Source organism: Centruroides vittatus, unplaced genomic scaffold, assembly GCF_030686945.1.
Source record: "Centruroides vittatus isolate TY-2023 unplaced genomic scaffold, ASM3068694v2 contig_950, whole genome shotgun sequence".
NCBI classification, from domain to species: domain Eukaryota; kingdom Metazoa; phylum Arthropoda; class Arachnida; order Scorpiones; family Buthidae; genus Centruroides; species Centruroides vittatus.
In genome coordinates, this window is record NW_027122629.1 from 179,898 (window position 1) to 206,220 (window position 26,323).

Consider the following 26,323-nt stretch of genomic DNA (forward strand, 5'->3'; position numbering starts at 1 on the left):
TTGATAATCAAACAGAGATGACATTATTCTGAAAACTAACCACAAAACATTAAAAAATTATTTAGTAGTGATGAACTCAGAAATAGGAAAGACAAGAGGTCAGTTTTCAGAAACATGGAGTGCAAGTCATTCAAAATTACTCTTGGGTTAAAACTACTAAGGTTTTGGAGGAAACTAATTGTACTACCTGCTAGCAACTATAGCAAACTTGGTAATCAACAAAAAGACTTTTGCTGAAATTTGGATTACCACAATTAAAAATTATTGAACTGACAAGAAAGCCAAAAATAGTTTTCCGAAACAAAATCACTCTTGACTAAATTTAACCAGATATTAAGGACAGCCGGATGGCCAAGCAGTCAAGGTGGCAGCCTACTGCTCTGGAGAACCCGAGAGCAAATCCGGACAGGTTGAAAAATCCCCAGGAATTTTTCAGGGGGTGGTCCATCTGGATATGTCAAGTTCAGTCTCTCACCACCTGGCTGCCCCATTGTGGGCCTGGCTGAATCCATATGGCTTACTAAATGGCTTACAAATGGGTTTACAAAAAGATTTGGGCTTACAAAATGGGCTTACTAAAAGAGGTCATCTTAGAGCCTACAGGGCAGTTTAAAAAAAAACAGATACTAAGAGATATATACTGGTTGCAAGACATCACATACATGTGCAAAATTATGCATTTGGTTTTAACTATACAATCCCTTGGAGTTCATGTACTTTCTTGCATACTAACTTAAATTACATCATATCAATTATTATACGATTATGTTTAAATAAACATATGATCACATATAAAGGAAAAAGAACTGGCAGAGAAGATAATACTGAATGTACCTATTGTAAAATGTTTGTTGCAAAAACAAAATGTCTATCTTTTTAATTCATATCCATATTTTTCTTATCTAAAAGATGTTATATTAGGTAAGATTTTTGTTCTGATTTCCTGCTGGATCACAGTTTCAGTGTTCTGATATTGTATAAACTTTACATTTTCTTTGTTCGATCAATAAATTTACTAAAATCTCCATTTAATCCCATTTCTAAAAGCAAAAGCTGAATCAATAAATATATTATTATATCTTCTGCTTTATTTGTATTATGTTACATTCTTCATACCCAAAAACCTCTTCTGTTCCAGTTTCTGGCTTATAGTAAAATTTAACAGAAAAATCGGTGTTCTGGAGAATTTTTTCCATTTAAGTGGGTTTCCATTTTAGACAAATTTTACTGTATGTAAATGAACAATATTTATAACTTTCCAGTAAAATAAGTTATATAAGTTAAAATATTTTATCATTATAAAATCATCAAAAATTCAAAAGATGTAATATAATTAAATGCTTATTCTCCCTATGACAGAATCTGTGTGGCAAAGCTATAACAGTTGTCATTATGTTAGACCACAAAGGAAAAGAGTGTGCTTACAAGTTGAGTCAGGCTCAACTTTTACTGCAACAGCAAGTAGAGAAAATTAAGTATTTGACTAATGCAAAAGCATAATTTACATTGACTTCATTCACCATCAAATTTAATGTCAATCCAGTCTTCCCAACATTCATCATATGGACAGGTCATAGCAATCATAATGATACTATGGTTTCCATATCAATAAGCCGTTTTAAGTGAAAACTAGTCTTAAATGTGTATTATTACTAAAGACAATTCAACAAATTACTTTAAACTATTTAAAATCTATATTATACTTCTTTTCAATAATGCTTGCAAAGGATTTCATGATTCAAGACTTTTAGATTGACAATATTAAAAACCTATTATACAAATCTTAAAAATTTTTACAATTATTTAAAATTTGTATAGTTTAGCAAGTGTTTTAAAATTTATGAATTATATTAAATACTCAAAATTACATAAAACAGACAAAAACTCATTTTCAAAATTCAATTATAAAGGATGATTCAAGACTATTGTATGAAACTTCACCAATGAATTCCCCACCATAAAGTGTGACAGAAATGTATGATTAACAGGAGTTGTAATAACATGCATTTTTGAGATATTAGCCTGAAAAAAGTCCTATCAGTTTCATACCAACATACCTTAACAAAGAGAGTAAAGGTACAAGTGTATGCATGAAACATAACTATATTCCTTACAATGTACACATTAAATGTAACTTTTTCCATACAGGAAATAATTGAAGTGTCCTCTTTACATTGTTACTCATGCCTGTATCTGTATTCACAATGATTCTTTAACTGCTCAAAAGGTGATTCACATATGGTATCGCAGGCATCTATAATATTTAATGCGTACGCTAAGAAATAGAGAGAGAAAAGTACAAGTGTATGCATGAAACAAATGTATACACTTGTGTATTTTTCTCTCTTTTTTAAGATATCTTTGTCAAGACATATCCTGGTATTAGATGGATGGGATCTTTGTGACTAACATCTCAAAAATGTATGGTATTACAATCCCGCTTGATTATACGTTTTCATTGCATTTTATGATGGAGAATTTGTCGGTGATGTTTCATACAACTGTCTTGAATCCCCCTGTATAAAATAATGTATATAACTAATTGATTCTTTTAATAATATACTGATGTAATAGGAATCTATAAAAAGTTTTCATAAACATATTTAATAATAAACTTTTTGAATTTTGCAAACAACAAAGATTTTTTAAAATTGTTTAAAATTTTGTAGTAGTTGTAGCTTCATAATATTTCCTTATTTAGAAAATAATCAAGTTAATTCCAAAAACTAAAATGTCCACATTTCCAGCAACCAATTAATGTATTTCCACCAGTATTTTCTAAACAAGCATTGCATTCTGTACAACACTTTCTTTTCTTTGGGTTATTTTGGATCCAGACCTAAAAAATACATTAATATTTAAATTTTATTTTGTACAATACAATTTTTATATAAACAATCAAGCCTGAATGTGCTATTCAATCAAAGTTAAATTAAATGCCTGATTATAATTAGCCAAATACCTGTAATAATATTACATTTAATAATTTGATTAAATAACAAAAATTTTATTATACAATCATATTTTAATCATTTTATAACATAAATTAAATTGAATGTCTTCGGGAGGACGTGGGCAATTAATGTGTCCCCAGCCGGCATTGTAATGACCATCGATGGTTGTACGGTAATCTTATATCAACTGGAAGGGGAGATCGGACCGAAGGTCCGGGTAGCGTAACCGGTAACGTGTCTGCACGAATAGCAGAAGTTGCGGGGTTCTAGTCCCGCTTCGGGCCGATTCTTTTCTTCCAGTTAGGCCTAAATTTATTTAAATTATTTAATTAAAATTCTAATTATTAAATTTAGCAAGAGATGGCACCTAACGCCTAACTCTAGTACCAAATTATCTTAATTTATTAATATTACTATAGCCATTTGCTAGCCCGATAATTCGGCAGTGGTTGGTCTTTAAACATAAATTAATATGTAAAAATTATTATATTAAAATTTACAAAAGTGTTATATTTCTTTTAAAAAATCTTCAAATATAATGTTAATGTTATAGATAATATTTAGAGATGGAAATTGAAGAATGCTCAAAACTTCCATTAAGGAGGAGAAAGAAAAAATTCATCTTATATTAATTCTGAATCTATTAATAACAGTGAAAATAGTGGACTTCTCATTAATTCTTCTGCTTTGCTGTTATGAGGCTCCAGATCTGAGCTATTCATTAAAATTTGTTTAAAAAGGTAGTATTAAAAAAAATATATAACATTTTGTATGATACATAGTTTACATTCATGTCACATTGAAGTCCTGAGATTGACCATCTCCAGTTAAAATTGGATTAAACGTCAAATATGATCTCTTCCATGATCTATGTTGAGATCTAGTTACATCTAGTAATTGGTGAGCAACCATTTAGAGAGTGAGAATGAGGAAAATCAACCAATTGGAATAGATGGTCAGGAACAGAAAATAATAAAAGCCCATGTTTCAAGGACATGAATAAGCTTTTCTATCAAAAAGTTTCCTTCACTAAGAGGGGTTTTTCTATCAAAATGTCCTCTTTTCCAAGTTATTCCAGGATCTTCTTCTCCCCAATTCAAGGTACTAACTTTGTCCTTTTTCTTTTGTGCTTTGATTCCTGCTGAAGTCTCTGTTTCCAGTTTGCTGCCACCTCTGCCTCCATTTCACCGATTGACTACCATCTGTCCCATCTCCAGAATCTGGCAATAATGCCCCATTGATTGACAGATCACCAAAGGAATTTCATTGACGACACATCTCATCCCTATTTTGGATTTTAACACTTATTGTTGCAAAACTTTTTAAGAAAATTTTGTAAGCCTCTATTTTTCCTAAATAAATGAGTTCAATCAACAAAACCTTTAATATCCAGTAACGAAATTTAATGTAAAACTTGGTGAATGTTTTCAATCTTAAACAAGATCTGCATCAGGTCAACATTACATTCAAAATTGGAATGCTCAGAACACAAGTTTTCAAAAATTTTTAAATTATTTTAATTATTTAAAAATATGTTTAAAATTTTTGAAAACGTTTATTCTGAGCATGATGTTAAAGGTTTTGTTGGTTGTGCTTTGTAATTCATTCCAGTTATTGAGAAGAAGGAAATTTGTTATAAATGAGTTCAATTGTAAAGGTGACATGTCTCAGTGTCTGATGCCATACCCACATGTTTATCCTTAGGATTCTTTCATCCTGATTTAAATGTATTTATTTTCTGTGTTATAATTCTGAAGCTTTGAGCTTATGTCAGCATTTAAAGCTTGGACGTTCTCTATTTTAAACTCCTAAAACATCATTGAACAAAATAACATTCCAAGTTTAGAACAATAGAAAGTTCTTGTGTAGACCTGAAGTAGGCTTGTAAATGGAGCTGAAAATCTTTGTCCAGTAATTAAACATTTTGCTGGAAAAGTATTGGTTTTTATTATTGTGTTATATTGGTCTTAATTGCACACTTCAAAAAGAGATAAAAACATCTAAGTGTTCTCCACAGTAACTCTCATTCAAGATCATATGAGTTGGATTGATGTCATAAATAAATTCACAGATGTCAGGACATCTTCTCTAAATAATCAATATATCATTGATATATTTTGCATATAAATGGATGATAGAGGCACACATAGACAAAATTGATGATTCTACAGATCTTGACCAACTCACAAAGCGTCTCTGAAAAGGAAGTTATCCATAGGGACACCTCTGTTCTGGATGTAGGTGATGCCATCAAATACAAAGAGGGAAGGATATATGGCCAAATGGGTTAAGAATGAGCCAAATGATCTATGGAAGTAGCTAGAAGAGTATTCAATTTTATCAATGAGGAAGTCTCTAAGGTTACCACCTTAGAGACTTCCTCATTGATTGATTGATTGATTAAGACCTTAGAGAAACAGGATTCTAACCCTATAAACCCTGTAGAAGGATATAATGCCTCAAAATTGAGGACTATGATGTACTCTTCCTCAAAAATACCAAGTCTTAGAGCTTTCTAACAAAAACCAAGGGCTGTGTAATGTTATAGTCATAGATAGGAAGAGGAAGAGTATTTAACACACTTTAATTATTTGGAGACAATGTCCTGAAATCCAAGAATTTATTTGTAAAATCACGTATGGCCTTACCTTGTACCTGGAACAAGTTGGCCTGGAACCTGGAGTGACTATGAAGTCACTACTCAGATGTTTTTATCTGGTGTTAATTGTATCACTCTGAAAAATGTACCTAGAAAGCCTATCTATAATCTGCTCTTTATTCCCTGGGCTTCCTATGTACTATAAACTGGCAACATTCAGGGCTCTAATTAGAAGGGCCTGTATTCATTGTCAAGATGTCCATGACAGGATGCAAGAATTTAATTACATCAGATCATTCTCTCAATGTCTTGGCTTTAAACCAATATCATCCAGGCCCTTATAGTGTGAGTTATGCGAATACCGAATACAAAGAAACTGGGATTTTCAAAAACAATCTTTAATTCGCGTGACAAGATACAGGAACTTTGGTAGGATGCCAGCAAAACAAAAATAATCTCTCCCCGACAAGTATATGTATATATATCTTATAACTAAACTTATAACTAATTATAACTAATTTAGAATAATGGAAAAAATGTAGAAGAATAAAGTAGAAGATAGAATGAAAAAGAAAGGGGTACCCAAATATTACGGCATTATTTCAGTGCGATATATACGATGTTTAGTGGATCTCTTCTCTATCACAAACAATGTTAATTTCACCACTAGAACATAAATTCCTTGACAGACGGGGACGAAAAAATACACTTGAACCTCCTTTTTTCTTTTCGGTCCTAATTTTCCTCCTTTCCTTCAGCTCTTTGTTGTCTCCACGTGGTCCCAAAAATGTGGTGGAGATTTACCCTTGATGCCTCTTTCCTTCACCAGTTCTAGCCAAAGAATGACCACTTCGTCCCCGTTCTAACCTGAGGGCTGCATGCCGTCCCATTGTCCTCAAGAGACCACCTGCTGTTGCGCCGTTAAGTACCGGTCGGGAGAAAATACCAGGAAGGAAAGATAATAGTACTAGGAAGAAGGAAGGAAAATATATATTCTAATATAAAATAAAATATAACTATACAGTACAATAATGGCATTTAGCCACAATAGATAAGTTCTGGTTGGAAGTGAAGAATCACATGAACAACTCTTCAAGGACTGCCTACACAGTGCTTGAATATGCAAAGCCCCTCTACTTCATCTTCAGGGAAATCAGTAAAGCCTCCAGCCAAAGGATTCTATACAATAGGAATCCTACAATCTAATGTACAAGATTCTGCATAATGATAAAAATTCAAACCAGCAACAATATTCTGGGGTATATGCTATTCCTCTCAAGGATGAAAAATTCACACATGACCTTCTGTTCATTGGGGCCATCTAAAGATCTTTCAATGCAAGACAAGGAATATAGTATAACATTTTAGAAGTCCAACCCAGTCACAACCCTCGCTATCTATGCTCTTTCTGACTCTGTCAATGTATGCTGACACTATGCTAAAATCATTAAAAGTATTAGAAATAGACATCATATACATTACATGAAGGCTCTATACATTTACATATATGTGCAACAGGGTTGTTCCATCAACTATAAGGGTCTTAATGCACTTTTAGTAGCCTAGAAGACCTGCTATGAGTTGGATATGGGATAATTGGAATAGACTTCTCCCTTCATCTTTGGGGTACTCACCTTTATTTGCCTTGTTTACTTATTCCTTTATTATATATATTTATGTATCTATTTTTATTTATGTTATTTATTTTATCATTTATTTATGCATTTAATAATTAAGTATAACTTTAAATTAATTAAAAATATAAATTAGTTTGTTTATTATCATCTTTGTACAAACCTTTATTGCTTCTTTATTTCCACTAATACTCCAAAACATTTCACAACTCATTCCATAATGATAAATACTAAGACATCTGAAATTAATAAATTATTGCAATATTTAAATATAGTTAAATTATTTTGACATTTAATAGTTATTAAATTGGTAATAAATGAAATTATAAATTATGTGGATAAATTAAAAATGTATTTGAGTGGAATATAGATTTATTTAGAAAACTTTTGTCAGCATAATCAGTCATTTCTAGGGTTTGAGTTTTTATGCAAATACATATTTGAGTTTTGGTTAACGTTCCTTAAAATAAATATAACAATGAAAATCCAGAGGACCCAAAATTTGGGAGTTATACTCTGTAAATACATATTTCAAATGTAAAAGCATATTTTCAATATTCTGCTTATTAAAGTGCATTTTCTTGCTTTCAGGAATATCCTAGACTGTAACTACTTTAACTATTGCATTGTTGTAATGCTCAGTGCATAATCTTTACCTTTCTTTAAGAATTTGCTGTCATCTACTATGCTGATCTATGCCGACAATATTCATAAGCTCTGAAGTGTCTTGTAAGTAACAGCATCAAGAAGAATTTGCCTATGTTAAAGCCAATTTGTATTTTCTTAAAGATACAATTACTAAATTGGAAGTAAAACTTCATCTCAAATCAATTAATGCAATCAACTTGGTAATTAACAATATCAATAGTCTACTTGGAAATGTAGGAGCCATTTTGAAGGAGAAATTAAAAATATGCCAAATTGAATCCTGGATGGAAAACTATTTGTGGCATAAATGACATGATTTCAGGTGAAGCAATATCCAGTGAAATTTTTGATTAAAATTATGACAGAAAACTTCTGTTTTTAAACATCTGTATTTTAGATAATTAAACAAGCAAAAATATTCACTGAGTAACACAGAGACACAGTCTAAAAACCTTTCACAGTGTTGTATACAATAGAGAACCAACGAACGTTTTCGGCCTCCACCAAGGCCTTCTTCAGGTTGAGACAACACTGTAAAAGGTTTTTAGACTGTGTCTCTGTGTTACGCACTACAGTGTTACTAGAAGAAGTCGTTATTGTGTTATATTCACTGAGTATGATTACTATACAAATTTAACAATTTACCTAAATTAAATATTTTAGTTTAAATATAATGGCCATATTTATTTATTTGTTGCTTTTGAAATTCAAAAATTATTGATGGTAAGAGATTTTTGAGAAATAGCTTTATTATTTCAAATAATGCAGAAACTATTCCAACCTTAGCACCGGGGTGAAATCTACACTATCTGGAACCTGTAACCGGTGCGTAATGCGTATATACTGTTTATACGCGTTATGCACCAGTTACAGGTTCCAGATAGTGTTTATTTCAAATATATATTACACTAGAACCAGACAACACATCGATGATGGATTACTAGTAAATTTTTCTTCACTTAAGTATTTTTAATTATGCAATTCGTCCATTGAGCATTCAGAGAGCTTCTATCCATATGAGAAGGATTTAAACTCTTCCATGTGGCAACTTTGAAGTGCATGCTATGATTCATGGAGGTGAAATTTTCTATTGAGGTGCAAAGAAACTATCAAATAACTAATAAAGTCAATATTTTGATCTTTCTCTCTAATTAAATATGAACATTATAGAATATTTGGTGTGGGGCATATATATATATATATATAGAGGTTTACACATGGGTTCTGCCTTTGAACATCTTTGGTGAACTTCAGCATTTTGTATTATTCTCTATGCTTTTTGTAATTTATTAGTAATTTATTATTGTAAATAATAATGGATTTATAAATTATTTATAGTTATTTAAGTTATATAGCTTCAAAAATAACCAATAGTAATAAGACGAAGTAAGCATTATAATCTAAAATAATAAGGAGCAAATTGCTATTAATTTGCATCATTAAAAATGAACATTTAGTATTTAAAACAAACTATTTGTTAGAATTAAACTTTTATGCTTTCTAATGCAAAAAATATTTTACTTTTTCAAGATTATAGCTTTGTTGGGACTCTTCTGTTTTGTTATCCATGTGTGACCTGATAATCCTCGTGAATGTTGAACATGTGATATGATCAGGGGATTCAAGAGATATTGCCATGGGGAAAAATTTACGACCTCCAAGTAAATGAATTATTTGAAAATTTATTCTGAGTTTTTTTTTGTGTGGATATATTACTCTAATACAAAATAACGACAATAGTTATTTTTTAAGCATTTTATATTACAATAGTGCTTTAGTAGTAATTAGCGTGTAAAAAAATTGTGGGATGATGTACCCAAGGAATTTTACTCCATCACTCCCTTCTCATCAGTCCTGGACATGATTTAAGGGGAAAATGGCATGCATGCAAGTTTTTGATTATCAGAAATCATAGAAGCAAAGATATTTGAACTGTTTGCTCCAGCAGGGACTCTCGAAAAAAATAATTTTTGGGGGGATTTAATGAGAAATGGAAATTGAAATTTTTGGGGCTTGTTTTGAAAAAAAAGAAAAAAAAAGTAAATTTGAAGTAAAAATCTTAGAAAATATTTACCAAAAATACCATTTACTTATTGCTTATTCTATCATCTACTTATACAATAGTCCTAAAAGTTACAGTAACAAAATAGGTAACAAATAGGTTCCCTTTTTCATTCACCATTTAGTTTTTTCCTTTTTTTCAATCTACAATGGCATATCTGAAGGCAATAAACTTATATACAGAACTCTAGAACATACAAAAGAACAAGTATGACATATTAAGACCTAAAAGACCTGGCAACATAACTGGCTAGACCTGGCACTCTTTGACCTACCTAGGCCCTTGTGTCACAAAAACACCAAATCCAACTAACTTTTCTCCCAAATATGGCTCCTAAAAAAAATGCTATTCTTTTTTTTGTTATATCCTCAAAAGGAAACCTTTTTCCAACAGTTCATACTGGAGCATATGTTGCTCCCCTAAACACTGAAACAAGCATTTAGTACACGTCATTTGTCTTCATGTCATGTGATGCATTTAATAAAACAAAATAGTAGTTGAAAGAGATCCACCTCTCTCTCTCCAATCTATTGTAAAGGGTAAATAAAATATGCACAACAAGGAGAAAAGTACAAGACAGTGACAACACTCTCCACTTCTTATTGTGAGTCTCTTCTGACAAAAATTGGTAAATCACAGATGTACTTAAAAACTAAACTATAACTAATTATATCTAAGATTGAGAAGGGAAGAATGATAAGAATAGGAATCAGAATGGAAAGGTACCGGTATTTTAGACGTAAATTATTAGGCAACCATCAGTGCTATGCTTTGTTTCAAGGTGGTCAGTTAGATTCATCCAATCTGTTGTCATCGACAATTATATGATATCTGTGTTGGAATTGACATTACGGGAAGGCTCCTCACAATTGGATAAAGGTTCTTTCATTTGTTTATCCACCTTATTAATTTAGTAGCTGGATTACAATACTGTATGTGTTCCCTTACACATGGTCCTAAGTTAGGTACACTTCGCACTTGGAGAAAGTCTGACCTTTCTTGCTGGTTCCAGTATTTTACTAATTCGTAACTTCTTGTTACAGTCCTGTTTGGGCAGTTGCTCCTACTAATACTCGTAGACCCTAGTCAAGATCGCTCCTCAGTCATGATCTGACATCCAAACTATTTGGCAACCAAAACCTTGACTAACTCTCTCACTCTCTCTCCCATGGGTTCCTTCGTGCAGGACCCATTATTCACTCTTTTCTTCTTGTTGCCAATCAGGACCCGCCAAAAGTAAGGACAGTGCCTTGTGACAGGAAAAGCATAACGTAGAAGTGAGAAGAATTTTAGGAAAGGGAAAATGAGCTCTTATACTATATACAATTATATAGAGCAAAAAAAAATATGGTGGACAGCCACACTACCATATCTCTTTCAATTGCTATTTTGTTTTTCTTAGTAAGTCTGTTTCCACTTGCACCAATGAGTCAAATCAATCAGTGAACTTGGAGTTATTTTTGCATTAATTATATTAGATAAATAGACACACACACATACACATATAAGTAAAAATAAATCTCAAATACTGGAATAATAATATGATGATTTTTTAAGTCATTTAAAGTTTTTAAAAATAATAAACTAAATATAAATTTATTGAATTTTATAACTTAAATTTAGATAAAATTTCTTGAAATTTAATTTACAGGTATCCCTTGCTTAATGTGGTTTTACTTAATGCAGGATTTAATTAATGCACAAAATTAATTGCAACAATCCCTTTACATACGTGGCAGAAGTTTTAATGTGGCTTTACTAAATGTCTTTACTTAACATAGATACTGTATTTGATTAATGCAATTGTGATACATGCAGTAGCATCAAGAGATTAATTAACTGTATTAATCAAGGAATACCTGTATTTCGAAATTTGATTGTTTACCTTGTGCAGAAATCATTTTCACAGCCGGGACAATGGAATATACCAACTCCTTGATATTTTTTGTGTACATAAAAGCAACCAATTGTTGGACAGCAAACATATGTGGTAAAATTTTCTTCTACATGTTTTATGAATGCTTTTATTTGAAGATCTTGAAGCATTATTTTCTTTTTTCCTATAATGGCCTTCACATCATCCCAAATAAACAGCTTTCTACAATCCTAAAACATAGAATTATTCAAAAATGTCTCTTTTAAAATAGAATTGTTGTTGCTTTGCATAAACATCTAATTACACTTTTAGGTGTTTTTATATTCAATGTTGGAATAATTAATAAGAAAACATTATCATAATTATGTATGTACAAAATATACAGAAATATGTTGAAAGTTAATTTCTTATTGAAAATGAAATACATCATTCTTAAATTTTTATTAATTTATTTATTGTAAGTAAATTATATATATACTAGTGGGTGGGCCCGGCATTGCTCGGGCAAAATTAACAGTAGTGAATATTAAGATTATTACATTATAGTCAACCTTACCCGTTTTCACAGAATGCAAGAATTGGGATCCTCTGTTTCCAGACTAATTAGAGAATTTTTAGATGGGTCTAAAAATATGTTCGATTTCCCACAAAAACAGAAAAAAACTGCATCTGCGACTTGCTCGTAGCTTTCTCTTAACAATTCCATTGTTATGTAACACTTTTATTGTTGACAATTCCATTGTTATGTTGTGGCCGTTGGCCATATGAATGTATATTTTGTATTTTTTAAATGTATAAATCTAAGTTAGATTTAAGATTTTCTTTGTTTCTCTCCCTTTCCTGTTGACAAAGACTTCCTTCTTAATCATTTTACGATCTAATTATTTTACGACCTGAAGGGGAGTGATGCCTCCGATGAAAAACAACTTTGTTAAAAAAACAAAATTAATTAAAAAAATGAGAGAGGGGAGAAAAGGAAGAAAGAAAGACAGAACGGTCTTGGCTCTCGACAAGGAAGGTCGTGGAGCACAGGTAGTAAGTTGGAGAAAGAGGAATCTAAGCTCTCGACGAGAAAGGTTGGGGAGCACTGGTTGTGTGTTGGAATGAGAGAGGTTAGAGATCGAAGCTCGACGAGTGAGGTCGAGACGGAGAAGACCTAGTGTTATAGTAGATAAAGGACGTCCTGACAAACTGACAATCTTACTGGACAGATTTTGAGTGGATTATCGTCCAAGTGAACGAGAAATATCTACCGAAACAGAGGATAAGAGGCATCAGTAACCCTGCTCAGCATCACGAAGCCATCATAGCAAAAATTCCGGGTATTTCCACCTTCATCCTTTTCTCTATCTATATTCTCTCCTTCTTCTATTCTCATAGTATGTAAGTAGTTTTAAGTTAGTTTAGGACCCTTAGTACTGTTAATCGTTTTATATTACATATTCTGGACTTTGTAATACCACCGCTTACATGTTGAGATCTTGTATAAACGAACCTTGTAGCTAAGCGAATAAAGATATGGTTTTTCTTTTTGTAAATTAACCAAGTGTGTTTGTCAATCATTGCATTTCATTCGCTGTCGGCTATCACAATGTAACACTTCCATCAACAATGGAAGTGTTAAGCCTTATTCCTGTCCCTCTCCCCTGTGGGGAGGAATTTCAAAGAATCCCTTCTTAGTGTGCAATCTTATCTTTCTTTTCAACACTGATTTTTTTTCATTTTTATCTGTTTATATCTGAGAATGGCCTGTTAATTGAGTTGAAAACAATATTTCTCCAACCTTATCCAGTATTAAAGGTGTATTGTTTAATCTAGTATTTCCTTAAATAAAGGAAAAATTTAAAGATGAATTTACTAGATTTATAGACTGATATGTTTAATTTAATTAAAACATCTGCTAATTAAAAATTAAATTAAATTTGTTTTCAAGAAAAGATATTTCAGATTTTTTATAATCTGTTGCAGTTAAAAGTATTTTTCAAATTTTCACAAGAATTATATTTTATCTATCTAGTGGAAGAACTTTGTATTTGTATTTTACTTATCTTTTTAATATGATATGTTTTAAAAACTTCATTATTGACTTTTTTAAAATTAAAAAAACTATTATGAAAATTTTAATTTTGGAGTAAGTCTAATTTAAAATGTAAATTATCTGCTGACCCTTATAATAAGTTCGACAAGAAAATAAAACTTTAAGGTCACTTTGTATCAGGTTGATCACTTTAGTGAACAGAAACACATAGTGTAATAATTGTTGTGTACTTTTTGAAATATGGAAACGAAGTTATCAAGACTAAAAAAAAACTCACTTGTTTCAGGACTTTTGTTGTAAATTATTTATAAAAGTTCTCAAAAATGAGATACGTAATTACTGACAACCATCACAAATTAGATATAATTAAACAAAAAACAAATGTTTTTCTCCATTTTTAATGGTCATCATCAGGTTTAGAACTAATGGAATGCATGTTTTAAAAAGAACAAAAACTTAAAAAGTTTTGAAGGTTGTGAAAATATGTGCATTCCCAATGTTGCATTTAACAAGGTTCTTTAAACTGGATAAAAATTTTTTTTAAATCCAGTTTATACAAAATATAAAATCCAAACTTAATTCAAGACCTATTGTAAGTCAAAGCAGTTGCTCCATGCAGTTGCTAGTGAGTCCATTTCCTTAAAATTAATCACCATCCCTCTTTTAAATGCTTTAAATATTTCTAGTCTTTCAAGATATTTAAAGTTGGCTGGGTCATAAATGCGTTGTAGTAATCAGGTGTACTCAAATTTAACTTGCACATCATTATCAACAGCAAAAGAAGCTAATGCGGTAGTGGAAAGATTCTTCTGAATTGTGTATTTGTGCTACTTGATCCTCATTTTTAAACCACGAGCAGTAGCTCCAATATATTCACATGGACAGTTTACTCTATGATTGTGTACAGGGATATTATAGATTCCTCGGATGAAATTTCTCTCCAATTGGTCCTTATCATTTCTAATACTAGAAAAAACAGTAGAAGATCTCCTGTAAGCGATCCTGTTACTCGTAAAGTGGGATATTCTCTTGTAGATGCTGGCAAGGACCTTATTATAAGTAAAAAGGACCCATTTTCTGATTGTAAGGGTTCTATTGGATGTTCTTAGATACCCTGCACACCTTATCAATGCTCTTATTTATGCCAAGAACATCTAATTCGTAATGTTGTCAGTAATTAAGTATTTCAAACATGAGTGAAGAAGTTTACATATTCAACATTTTTAACAATAAATAATTACAAACTAAATAAACTTCCACTTACTTTATTTTGACAAACTAATGGCAGATTTCCATACTGAATTTGCACAAGCAAACATGGTTTGCAGAAGGCATGTTCACAGCATGAAAGACAATAGAAACTTTCATCCTTAACACCAAGACAAATAGGACATATTTCATTCAGTTCATCATTTAGTTCTTTATTCTTTTGAATCTTTGTATATAGTTTATTCAAGTTGGTTTCAAACTATAATGTAAAATTTTAATGCTTAATAAATCAAAATGTAAATCAGTTTCATATAAAGTTCAATATATGGGGTGATTCAAAAACTGTTAGATAGACTGTAAAGATAGCTCAGGAATACAAAAACAAACCATTTTTATCTAGGATGCAAACCCCCAAGCTATATGCCCTCATCCATGCAACAACAGTTCACCATAAATGTTTAAGCAGGCATTATTGGAGACTGTTTTTCTTAGCTCATACTTTCTTCCAACAAGCCTAGATGGGTGAAGTTACAGGACATTCCTGAAAGAAGTACTGCATGATGTTCCTGTATCTGTGAGTTGATGCATGTGGTTTCAGCATGATGGGATGCCCACTCATTTCAGCCTGGATGTATGGAGTATCTCCACAGCACCTTTCCTTCATAATGGATTGACTAAGATGGACCTGTTGTTTGGCCACCACAATCATCTGATTTGTCTGCCATTGATTTCTTCTGTTGAGGTTACCTGAAAGGCCTTGTCTATGAGACCCTCCAGCCTCAGATGCTGACCTTGCTGGGAGAATCATTGTAGCAGCTGCAGGTGTTCACAAGAGGGATGGCATTTTTGAACACATTTGCCAATCTATGTGCATACACTGAGAGGCATGTATTGCTGTTGGTAGAGAAAACGTTAAACACCTCCTTTGAACTTGTAACAGACTATGTCTAATACATATATTGTACATTTTACATGTATTCCTTTCTGCATGATTCTTTATGTACTTCTAGCAACTCCAGGTGATGTTTGTGCTTATATGGTCCTAGGTAAAAATTGTTTTTGTATTCTTGACCTACCTTTAAAGTTTGTCTAAGACCTTTTGAATCATCCTGTATTACTATGATTTTAGATTATTTTAATCTATCTATTACTTTGATTAGATATGATTCCAAATTTTTTTTGTCATTCAACATGTTAAGATTAAATACATCAATCTGTGCTTCATGGGATCTATGTAAACAATTAGCATCATATCTACAGGTATTCCACAAGTGTGAAATCATACACAAACCATTTACATTGATTTTTTAAAAATAATATCCTTATTAAATAGGATATTATTTTTTAAAATAATATCCTATTTTTGATGGCCTCTTTGGAGAGGCCATCAAAAATCTATAGAGTGGTTGGTAAGAAGTTCTGCTTTTGCTCCTTTACAGAAGAAATTCAGAATTGTATATTTGAAGGGTATATATAATTATCATAATACACTAGAATATATAAAAATAACACTTAAGTGAAATATCGTGTGTTATTTTTATCATAATTGGTAAATAAACTTTATTAGTATTTGTGTAGCATATTTAATAATGGATATACAGGTACACCTCACCTTATGATTGAGTTCCGTTCCGATGACTACATCGCTAAACGAACTGGTCGATAAGCGAGGAGCTTGCGTCGGGAATATAGAATCGTTGTAAAATTATACAAATTATGCAACAAACTTCAAATTTATTCATAAAAAGACTATTCTAGTATGCTATTAGCCGATTATAGTACTATAAGACTATTATAGTACACTTAGTGCACATGTCACCATCTGCCACTGACTGACACTCAAGCTGAGAAAGAGTATTCCCCGAATTGCAGATCGAAACTCGATTGGTTGTAAGTGTGAGTGGTCGTTAAGCAGATAGGTTGTAAAGTGAGGAGTACCTGTATTTTAACATATTATATGAAATAATATTTTTTCATGTGAGTAATTTGACTTAGAATGCTAAATTTACAATATGTAGTATATTTATTTTTTTGTAATCTCCACATCTGGAAAGTGTTGTGGTCTAGTGACCATTATTACATTTTAGGCATCCCTTATCCTCAGACAATGAGAGGTGAAAGGGTCTTTGAACCAATGAGAAGGAAGAGGATTTAGATGACAAAAGGGGAGAGGGTTTTTGGTCATTCTGTGCTGGACCTTGAGAGAAGATAAACATGTAAAAAGATGAGGTAAGCTAAGTGTGATCAAAGAAAAAATCCCTTTGAAAATATAGTGGAAACAAAAGGTTGGCTCTACAGCAGATTTGGCATGTATAAATTCACATAATCAACCTCACATTAAAATTATTGATTTGGTTTTATTCTTTTTATCAAAAAATCCATTTTTCTGCTCCATATATGGTACGTGTTTGGACATATAAAACTTCCTGGTAGCGAGAAACCATCATTGTTTAAGGGTCCCTCATCACAGTGTATCTATATGAAGCTAAACTGGTCTCTTCATTAGACATAAATAAACAGAGATTAATTACACAAGATTTATATATATATTAAAAATTAAATACATAAATAAGAATATTTAAGCACAATACATATAACCAACATCCAGCAAGAAAATATATAAAAAACTATATGAAAGCAAATGTTTTCATTTGTGTTTAATGGTCATCATCAGGTTAACTGATCTTTGCAGTTCGAATGCAGCTGTTAAAACAAACAGCTTGAACAGAAAAGTTACTCAAAATAGGTAATTGCCATCCATGTGCTAAAAGATGAGTGATGTGAAACAGAGAAGAAGGGGAAAGGGTTGTAAGACTAAACTTTGTAGGGGGAAGTTGATAGCTGCATTTTTTCTCACGCTTCTCCAGCTTTGTAAATTTTTAATTCTTATTTGTGGGAGGTGCTACATAGGAGGAGTGCTCAGTCAAAATGTACGTCTATGTCAGGATTGGCGGCAAAGATTGTTAACGTGGTGTTGGGAAGCCCTTTCCTGATGGAAGTCCAATGTTCTTTGAGATGAGTGTTTAAAGGTTGTCCTGTTGCACCCATATGTATTATAAGTTGTAGATTGACTCTGTGCTCTGTAACAGGATAGTATATATACCAGCTTGGAAGTGTATTTATTATTATTAGAATTTATTGATGTAATTATTTGTCTCCAAACTTTGTTCCCGTGGAAAATTTTCTGTCGATGCCCATGATTTTAATCACTAATTGTATTGGTCAAAGATGTGGAAATTTAATCATTTAGGCATTTTATCATTACTGTATGTTGAACAAAATAATCCACAGCTAAACTGGATAAATAAATGGAATACTTAGTAACAAAAAAATTTGAAAAAGATGAAATAATCTTATAATTGTTTAAATATTATAATTTTAACTGTGTAGTTTCTCTGCTATTTTATCACAAGGGGTTTTCATTGTAAATTAAAATCAAATGCTGTGTGTAACCATTTACTTAAGTAAGACTGTTGAGGCAAATTTAATTTATGTATTTGTACACGTAAACTCCTTGTGTCTGTGATTTATATTTGACTCTTATTTTCCTGAAATACAGTGACTGTACTCTTTATCTGTTCTTATATGTCTGAATTTCTTTAGAAATTTTTTTGTGATCATTTTTGATAATTTTTACAAATTGGTATCTACAGCAGTATCTCCAAAGACAAAGGTAGTTGCCTTTAGATCATGATTCATTAGAATCTAAATACGAATATAGAACACTTTTTAAGTTATTCTCTTACTTTTAGATGTGTTATGAAAATATTTTTAATCTATTGGCCTATTGTCTTACCTTTTTGACAGAAGCATCAGTTCCACAAACCATTATTAAATGCTCTTCAAAATTAAATTTCAGCTCTTCAAGATTACAGGACTTTCTTAAATCATCAAGGCCATAACCATATGATTTAGCAATAGCACACAATGCACCATGAGGAATATCATCTCTCAGTAATTCAAACTGTTTGTAAGTTTTGGAATTATCCAAAAAATTGTTAATTATATTTTTTGCCGTTTTGGTGTTTTGAGGATCACCACAAATTGAAATTTTCTTTTTAATATAATCAGTTTGAATATATAAATGGAATGTTTCCTCTAAATTTTTTATTAATTCAGTTCCACTGTTTAAACTTATATTATTAAGTTGTGTTTTGTTTAAATCACTAATACATTGACCCTCTATAATATCACAAAACATTGACTTGACTTTAATTATATCATTAATATTATTACTCTGAATCTTAATTGACACAAGATCTCCAAATGGTTTTGCTACAATTTTCAATGAATCATTAATGTTTTCTCCAGTTGTGAACATATTTATTGCTTCATCAAGTTGATCTTTTATGCAATAAAATAACTTTAAGTGACAATTTATTGCAAGTGATAAATCTAATTTTATTTGACTTCCTATAAGTGGGATATTTTTTAAGGATGCTATTGCTGTAAAACCATCGAGAATATTTGTGAAGGAAAGGGTAGCTTTCCAAACAATTGAAGATTCTTTTGGCTTTTCAATGTCAATTTCTAATTCTTTAGAACTAGTATATTTGTCAAAAATATTATGTAACGTCATCTTGATTATTTCAATTTCATCCTCTGTAGATGAATATGCTTTTTTACGAGACACTATAACACTTTTATAGGAAATATCCGACTGTAATGCCTTTATAGCAGATTCAATATCTCCTGCTGTTGTTGTTTCTGGCAAATTTTTCAAAATCAAACTATCTCTCTGTTTTTTGTTTATTTGAAGAATTGTTTTTTTTCCTTTGATTTCAATTTCAATTGTAGATAACTTTGAAAGCATTTCGTGTAATTCATCTTCAGATTTGAAATTAATAAACCCTATACCTAAGCAAGGTCTTCTAAACCATGTCATTGTCAACATAAGAGGTGGAGGTTTCTTAAAAGATGAATCTAAACTTGTTTGATATAAAATTTTGAAGTTAGCTTCATTAGAAAATTTATTTACTGCATTTTCTGCAAAGGCAGCTTTTTCAAATGTTACAATAATTCCTTTTTTATTTACTTCATAATTACAAATTTTTCCACAGTTCTCCTCTAACGTACCCAAAATATCATTTAGTGGTTTATTGGACTTGATGTGTACGTTACGACTTTCATTCGTCATTATTACATCTTTCACTATCATTCCAGAACCAATTAGCAATCTAATATTCTTTAGATAACCATTAATAAATATTTCATTATCTACATTTAATATCTTTTCTTTCTCATTTTGCAATATTTCATATATAAAAATTTTAACATTATCAACATTTTTTTTAATTGTGTGTACAATGATTTCACCTTTCATTGAATTAATTTCAATTCTAGTTACATTATCCTGTACAATATTTCTTAATTTATTTTCAATTAAATTCAAATTTTGTTTATTCCTTTCCATCAAAGATTTCAATAAAGGTAGACTCAAATTAGAAATTTTTACTGATACTAACATTTGCATCTTCCAGTCATTAACACTAACAGGCAGTTTACCATCTTTTTCCATTTCAAGTAAAACTTCTTCTTTAATAGCATTAACACCAAGAATAAAACAATCCGATAATTTAAATATCTTCTGATATACAATAAATTCGGGAAATATTCCTAAATGTTTTATCGACGTTAATGAATGAACGGATAAATTATTAGGATAGGAAACATTCCGATATTGTTTATTTACTTGATCCGAATAAAAACATAAATTATTTGGATAAGCTTCCAAAAGCAGTTTTTGTATTTTAATATCACAGTTGGCCTTGTCAGATGAATTTTTCTTCTTACATATTTTTGAAACATGCAATGTAATATTATTTGAAAGTTCATGATATATTTTTATTGTATTTATATTAATATTATTTAATTGACACCAATAATGTTTGGACTTTTTAGGTACTGATAGCCACTCGGTATACATTGTATGAAAAGTTTTCCAGTCACCATTTGGCTGATTAAATTTCCATTTCTTTGTTTGTTCAATTGGATCTTGATGGAAACTAATATATCCAGAAATTATATATAATGCTGCAAGAGTAGAAATTTCAAAAGGAATTCCTTCTTCATAGCCTCTAATTATTAATTTGGCAGTACTTGGTTCAAAATTTAATTTTGACATTTCACTACCAATTTCTGTTACTTTGTTGTCTTTTATTGCATTTAACTGAATAAGTTTTTTCTTAAATGTATTTAAATAATCAACGGAAATATTTTTTCCATAATTAAAGTTAAACGGATTTATTTCATGCTGTAGAAATAACAAGAATAGATGACTTAAATCACTATGATATAAATCAGATAATTCTTTATCGTTCATTTTTTCCTTATAATCATCTTTGCTAAATAAACGATAACATATTCCTGGACCGTGACTTCCTGCACAAGATTTACGCATTTCCGAAGAATACTTGCTTTGAAACTTTTTCCAAATGTCACAACTACCATTGCAAGAGTTGTAAACCTCTTTCAATGTAAAACCACAATCAATTACACATTGAACAGAGGTCATAAGTTTAGAAATTCTACCACAATCTGTTGAAAAAATAATTTTTCTTTTGTCTTTATTAGCAGAAAACATTTCTTTCTGTTCCTTTTCATCTTGGAATTCATGAAACTGAATCAATTCAAATTCTTTGATTTCCTTTCTATCTAAAAATCTTTCAAGACAAAAAATAGCTTGCTGAATATCCAAAACAGATGTTAAAAAAATTAAAATATTTCCAGTAATAATTGTATTTTCACAAGTAAACATGATACATTCGACACAATTCTGAATGTAATTGAAACCTACATCAACATTGTTCTCTTTCCATATTATATTGACAGGATAATTCCATTTACCAAAATCACAAATTATTTCTTTATTTACTGGAAAATAATTCTCAATAGCAGATATATCATTTGTTATAAATAATAATTTAAAATTGCTTTCATTAATTGGTGTCTCTTGTAATAACAACAATAAAGCTTCTGTATATAAATATCTTTCTTCTATTGTATCAAAAATAATACATTTTATGTTTTCCAAATTCTTATTGCCTAAAAAATACTTTAAAAATGAATAATCTGTCATACTAATAACACCAGAATTATTCTTTTGAGTAATAAAATCAAATGCTTTCTCATCATCATGAAAACTTTTAGATATTTTCATTTTTGGTTTAATATGAACAATGATGCCATCTTTTGCATAATTGGTTTTTAATAGGTAATGGCCAATTTCTGAATTGTCATATAAATGGTTATCCATATGAAGTACACACATGTTACTTTTTTCCAAAATATTAGTAATTGTGGATTTTTTAGAGTAAGCTGGATTTCCCGATAAAAACAAATGACATTCATGTTCAATTTCTTTCTTAATTTCATCAGTTAACTTTATACAAATATCTGTTGATAAACTTGAACATTCTTCCACTTTTAGTTTTTTATTTTTAATATAACTTAAAAACTCTAACTTTTGCTCATTCATAATTTTAAGCCGGTTTTTGGTCACACGTCGACATTCGGATTCGTCGCTATCGGGTAAATAGAAAGAAGAGGGATTTTCTGTAAAAAATTTTTCTTTCTTTGTATTATGTAATTTTACTGATTGATCTGATTTTGAATCTATTAATTTTAAACATTTTGAAATTATTTCTACATTGTTATCTAATTTCACAATATTTTCTTTTTCGTCTGATATAATATTTTGTATTTTTGGCGATGCTTCTTTCATTCTGTGTTTATTAATTATTTTCAATGCTTTTTTTGACTTATTTAAACTTTCAAAAGCTAGAGTTATTAATTTTTGTTGCTCATTTATATTCTGCATTTCAAAATTGATTTTTGGAAAAAGGATTTTGAAAAAATTTTGCCAGAATAACTTATTTTTACATTCTTCAACTTGTAAAATTATTTTAAATTCTCTATCATCTGTTGAATCTAAGGATTTTTCTTCTTTTATAATACTTTTTTCCACTTCTATTGTGTCATTTTTTTCTACTTCTTTTAGTTTTTTATTTTCTTGAACTTTATTTTTACATATTTTATCTTTAACTTCATTTTTACATTCTATTTCTTTTGCAGAGATATTATTTCCAAATAAATTGATTTCATTCAATTTTGATAAAGCACTTTTTACCATTTTATCATTTTTAAAACCAACTTCTGCATTTCCATTATTAATTTTTAAATAATTATAATTATATCCTTTCAAAAAATCTGTTAAAAATGTTCTTATTTCACCTTTTAGTGTTTTTTTCATAGGTAGGTTTTGTATAATAATATGTTTTTCTAATTTCTGATAATCAGGTAAATCTTTACAAAACTCATTAAATTCCTGTGCAAAATTTGCAACATCTTTAAGATTTTTCTTAGCTTGAATGTTATGAAGAACAATAATGTTTATTTGATGACGATATCGTAAATCGTGAAGATCGGGTACAAAATCGCAATCTCCCGAAATTAAAACAATGCAAGAATTTGGATTTCTATAATTATCTGCAAATCTGCGCAGATATACTTTTAATTTGTTGTCGGCTGCATTTTTATTTAAACAGTCTACGTGAACAACAGTTACTTGAGCATCATTTAAATCTGTAACTATATTATCGTTAATATTTCTTATATCACACGAAACTAAAAATTCGGCTTCTGTACAGTTGCCATAGAATTTATTCCTAATTTTTTTTACTATATCTGAAGCTAATTTCTTGTTAGGAACAGGACAATTTTCAATGTCCCAATAGACACCGATATAACATTCCTGATTTACTGTAAGCTTTTTACTGGGTTTCACTGATATAGAATTATTAAAATTTGTCTCAATATCATCCATTTTGTCAAAACTGTCTGATGAACAACTGGAACTCTCACTTTCAGTGTCAGAAATGTCTGACTTATCATCATCAAGAATTGAATTTGAAGCTTTAAGCTGTTTTGGAATTTGATACTTTATATTATCATTGCTGTTATTTTCTAAATCATTGTCAATACTTTCCTCCTCGTCATTAAATTCAAATAATTTTTCTGAAAATTTTCTAACGAATGTTAATAGATCTGGAATACTTCGTTGTTTAATTTTCATATTTACTGGCATATTTGTACTTCTGGCATTTTGTTCTGTGATATTATTAATTTTTTGTTTTTTATGTTTTCTCTTTCTTTCTTTCTTTTTTACAGGTGGATCTAAATTCTGAGTTTTTTTGTCAAAACATTCTTCTGAATAATCAAGAATCTTATTTACAATACAATTTTTATTTTTTGTGGTTTTATTTGATTTTTTTTCCAAAGGACAAAATGAATTTAATTCAAATTGGCTACCATAAATATTCTCATTAGATTGTTTCCAATATGAAGAAATATTCTCATTAGATTTATACTTTTTCTTACTTTTTTTCATATTGTATAAATCATAATTGAAATTATCTTGCTTTTGATTTTCATTTTGGGATTTTTTATGTTTAGTATTAAAGGAAAACTTTTCTGCTCTTCCTCTATTAAAATGGATTCCTCCTCTTTCTCTCTCAGAATGATTTTCATCTCTTTCTTCAGGAGAATAAGTTTTACCCCCACCTCTTGAGAAATAACTTTCAGCTCTTCCTCTGGAAAAGTGACTCTCACCTCTTCCTCTAGAGGAGTGACTCTCACCTCTTCCTCTAGAGAGATAGTTTTCACCTCTTCCTCTATTTGCACGAATGTTTCCTCTTTTCGTTTGAGACATTATTAATTACTTTTCCTTTTTATTGTAAATATTGTTGTGCCATTTTCATGTGAAGTTTTTCTTAGAATACTATGAAAATAGAAATATAGACCGATTATTTCGATTTTAAAATTCAATACAATTTTATACATAATATTTTCATAATTTAGACTTAACTTATTTTAAATTTAATTATTTATCATAACTGCTTTAATCAAAAGAACAGAAATGAAAATAATATATTTAATGAAATTTAAAATTATTTTCATGTCAGTTATAAATTTTTCAAACATTAATTAGATCTTGTCATTAGAATCAACTTATTTAAATAAAAACAGAATTAAAATCAAATTAAATATTTAAAATATGTTTTCTAATTAATGCAAGAATAATTCAAAATTCTTAATGTAACAAATAAATAAATAACAAAAATATAAACAATTGTTATACAGTGCCATCATAAAGTCCTTCTTAGTGGGCAGGGAAAGAGGAGTTTTCAGGAACAAAGTAATAATGTCACAACAGATCATGCATTGAAAGCAGTAGCATAGCATGGGTGTCAGCCGCCCGGGGCAGAGGAAAATTTGCCACCCCCTTATTTAGGTATCTCAATTTAAAAGACTAAAATATATAGTAATTCTAAAGAACTTTTCGGCAAGAACAATCATCATTATTGTGTATTGTACAGGTGTATTGTATTATTATTATTTATTGTGAAATTTTGCCGCCCCTGTCGCCCCCACTATGTTACGCCACTGATTGAAAGAGTTAAAGTAAGTTATGATGTCATTATTTGGCCAGCCAGATGGGTATGGCCTACTGTAGAGGGACTTTATGATTGCACTGTATAATAATACTGTGGGAAAATCCTGTACAAGTTGCCCACCTGAACATCTGTCCAGGGGCAAGAGAGATCTTTCCAGCATTGTACAAATGTATTCAAATGGTGCATGCTTGTTCCAGCAATAAAATAACCATTTTATTGCTGGAACAAGCATACTTAAATATCTATCCAGTGGCATTCTTTATCTGACTGTAAAGGTAAAGTACCTTTACAGTCAGATGAAGTCCAGAGATTATTTGTATATTATGATTCCCTTAAATTGATTCCCTTTGGTTATTTTAGCATTGGAACAAGTATGCATCATATGCTTATGCTTGTGTAATCCTGGAAAAATCTCTTTTACTCCTGGGCAGATGTTTAAGTGGACCTGTATACAATGGGTTTCCACAGGAACAAAAAAAAAACATGCTTGTATTGTGTCATGTCTTAACAATACATGAGAGTCAATAATGATTAAAATAGATGATTTATTAGTCAAAAGGACAATAGAACATAAACTTATTTAGAATACAACATAATATGTACACATAGAATGCAAGGTAAGAAAAACTGCACACAATCTGTTAGTCTAATACAGTGTTTCTCAAACTTTTTGGACCGCGACCCCCCTTCTGCACTTAAAAATTTCAAAGGACCCCCGAAGAATGAGTGTGTCGAAAAACATCCCGGAGGGGGTTAGGCTCGTATTTAAATATTTATATTCTTTTTATTATTTATATGTGCAATTTATTTAAGTAAAAATTATTTTATATAGTTTTTATTTCTATTATT

The 26,323-nt window shown here is 30.4% G+C and overlaps 1 protein-coding gene across 3 annotated transcripts in view; it reads right to left on the reverse strand.

Annotated features, from left to right (window-relative positions):
• Nucleotides 1-2,282: 2,282 nt before the first annotated feature.
• The window catches only part of LOC136985074 (uncharacterized), a 42,934-nt gene continuing 18,893 nt past the window's right edge, over nt 2,283-26,323 (reverse strand). For all 3 annotated transcript variants that reach the window (XM_067282277.1, XM_067282276.1, XM_067282275.1), the window contains exons 2-6: nt 18,817-24,798; nt 15,076-15,279; nt 11,783-12,003; nt 7,351-7,426; nt 2,283-2,839 (exon numbers count right to left, since the gene is read on the reverse strand). In XM_067282277.1, coding sequence (XP_067138378.1) covers nt 2,714-2,839; nt 7,351-7,426; nt 11,783-12,003; nt 15,076-15,279; nt 18,817-24,729 — 6,540 coding nt within the window. In that variant the 5' untranslated portion in view covers nt 24,730-24,798 and the 3' untranslated portion in view covers nt 2,283-2,713. The remainder of the gene's footprint in view (nt 2,840-7,350; nt 7,427-11,782; nt 12,004-15,075; nt 15,280-18,816; nt 24,799-26,323) is intronic.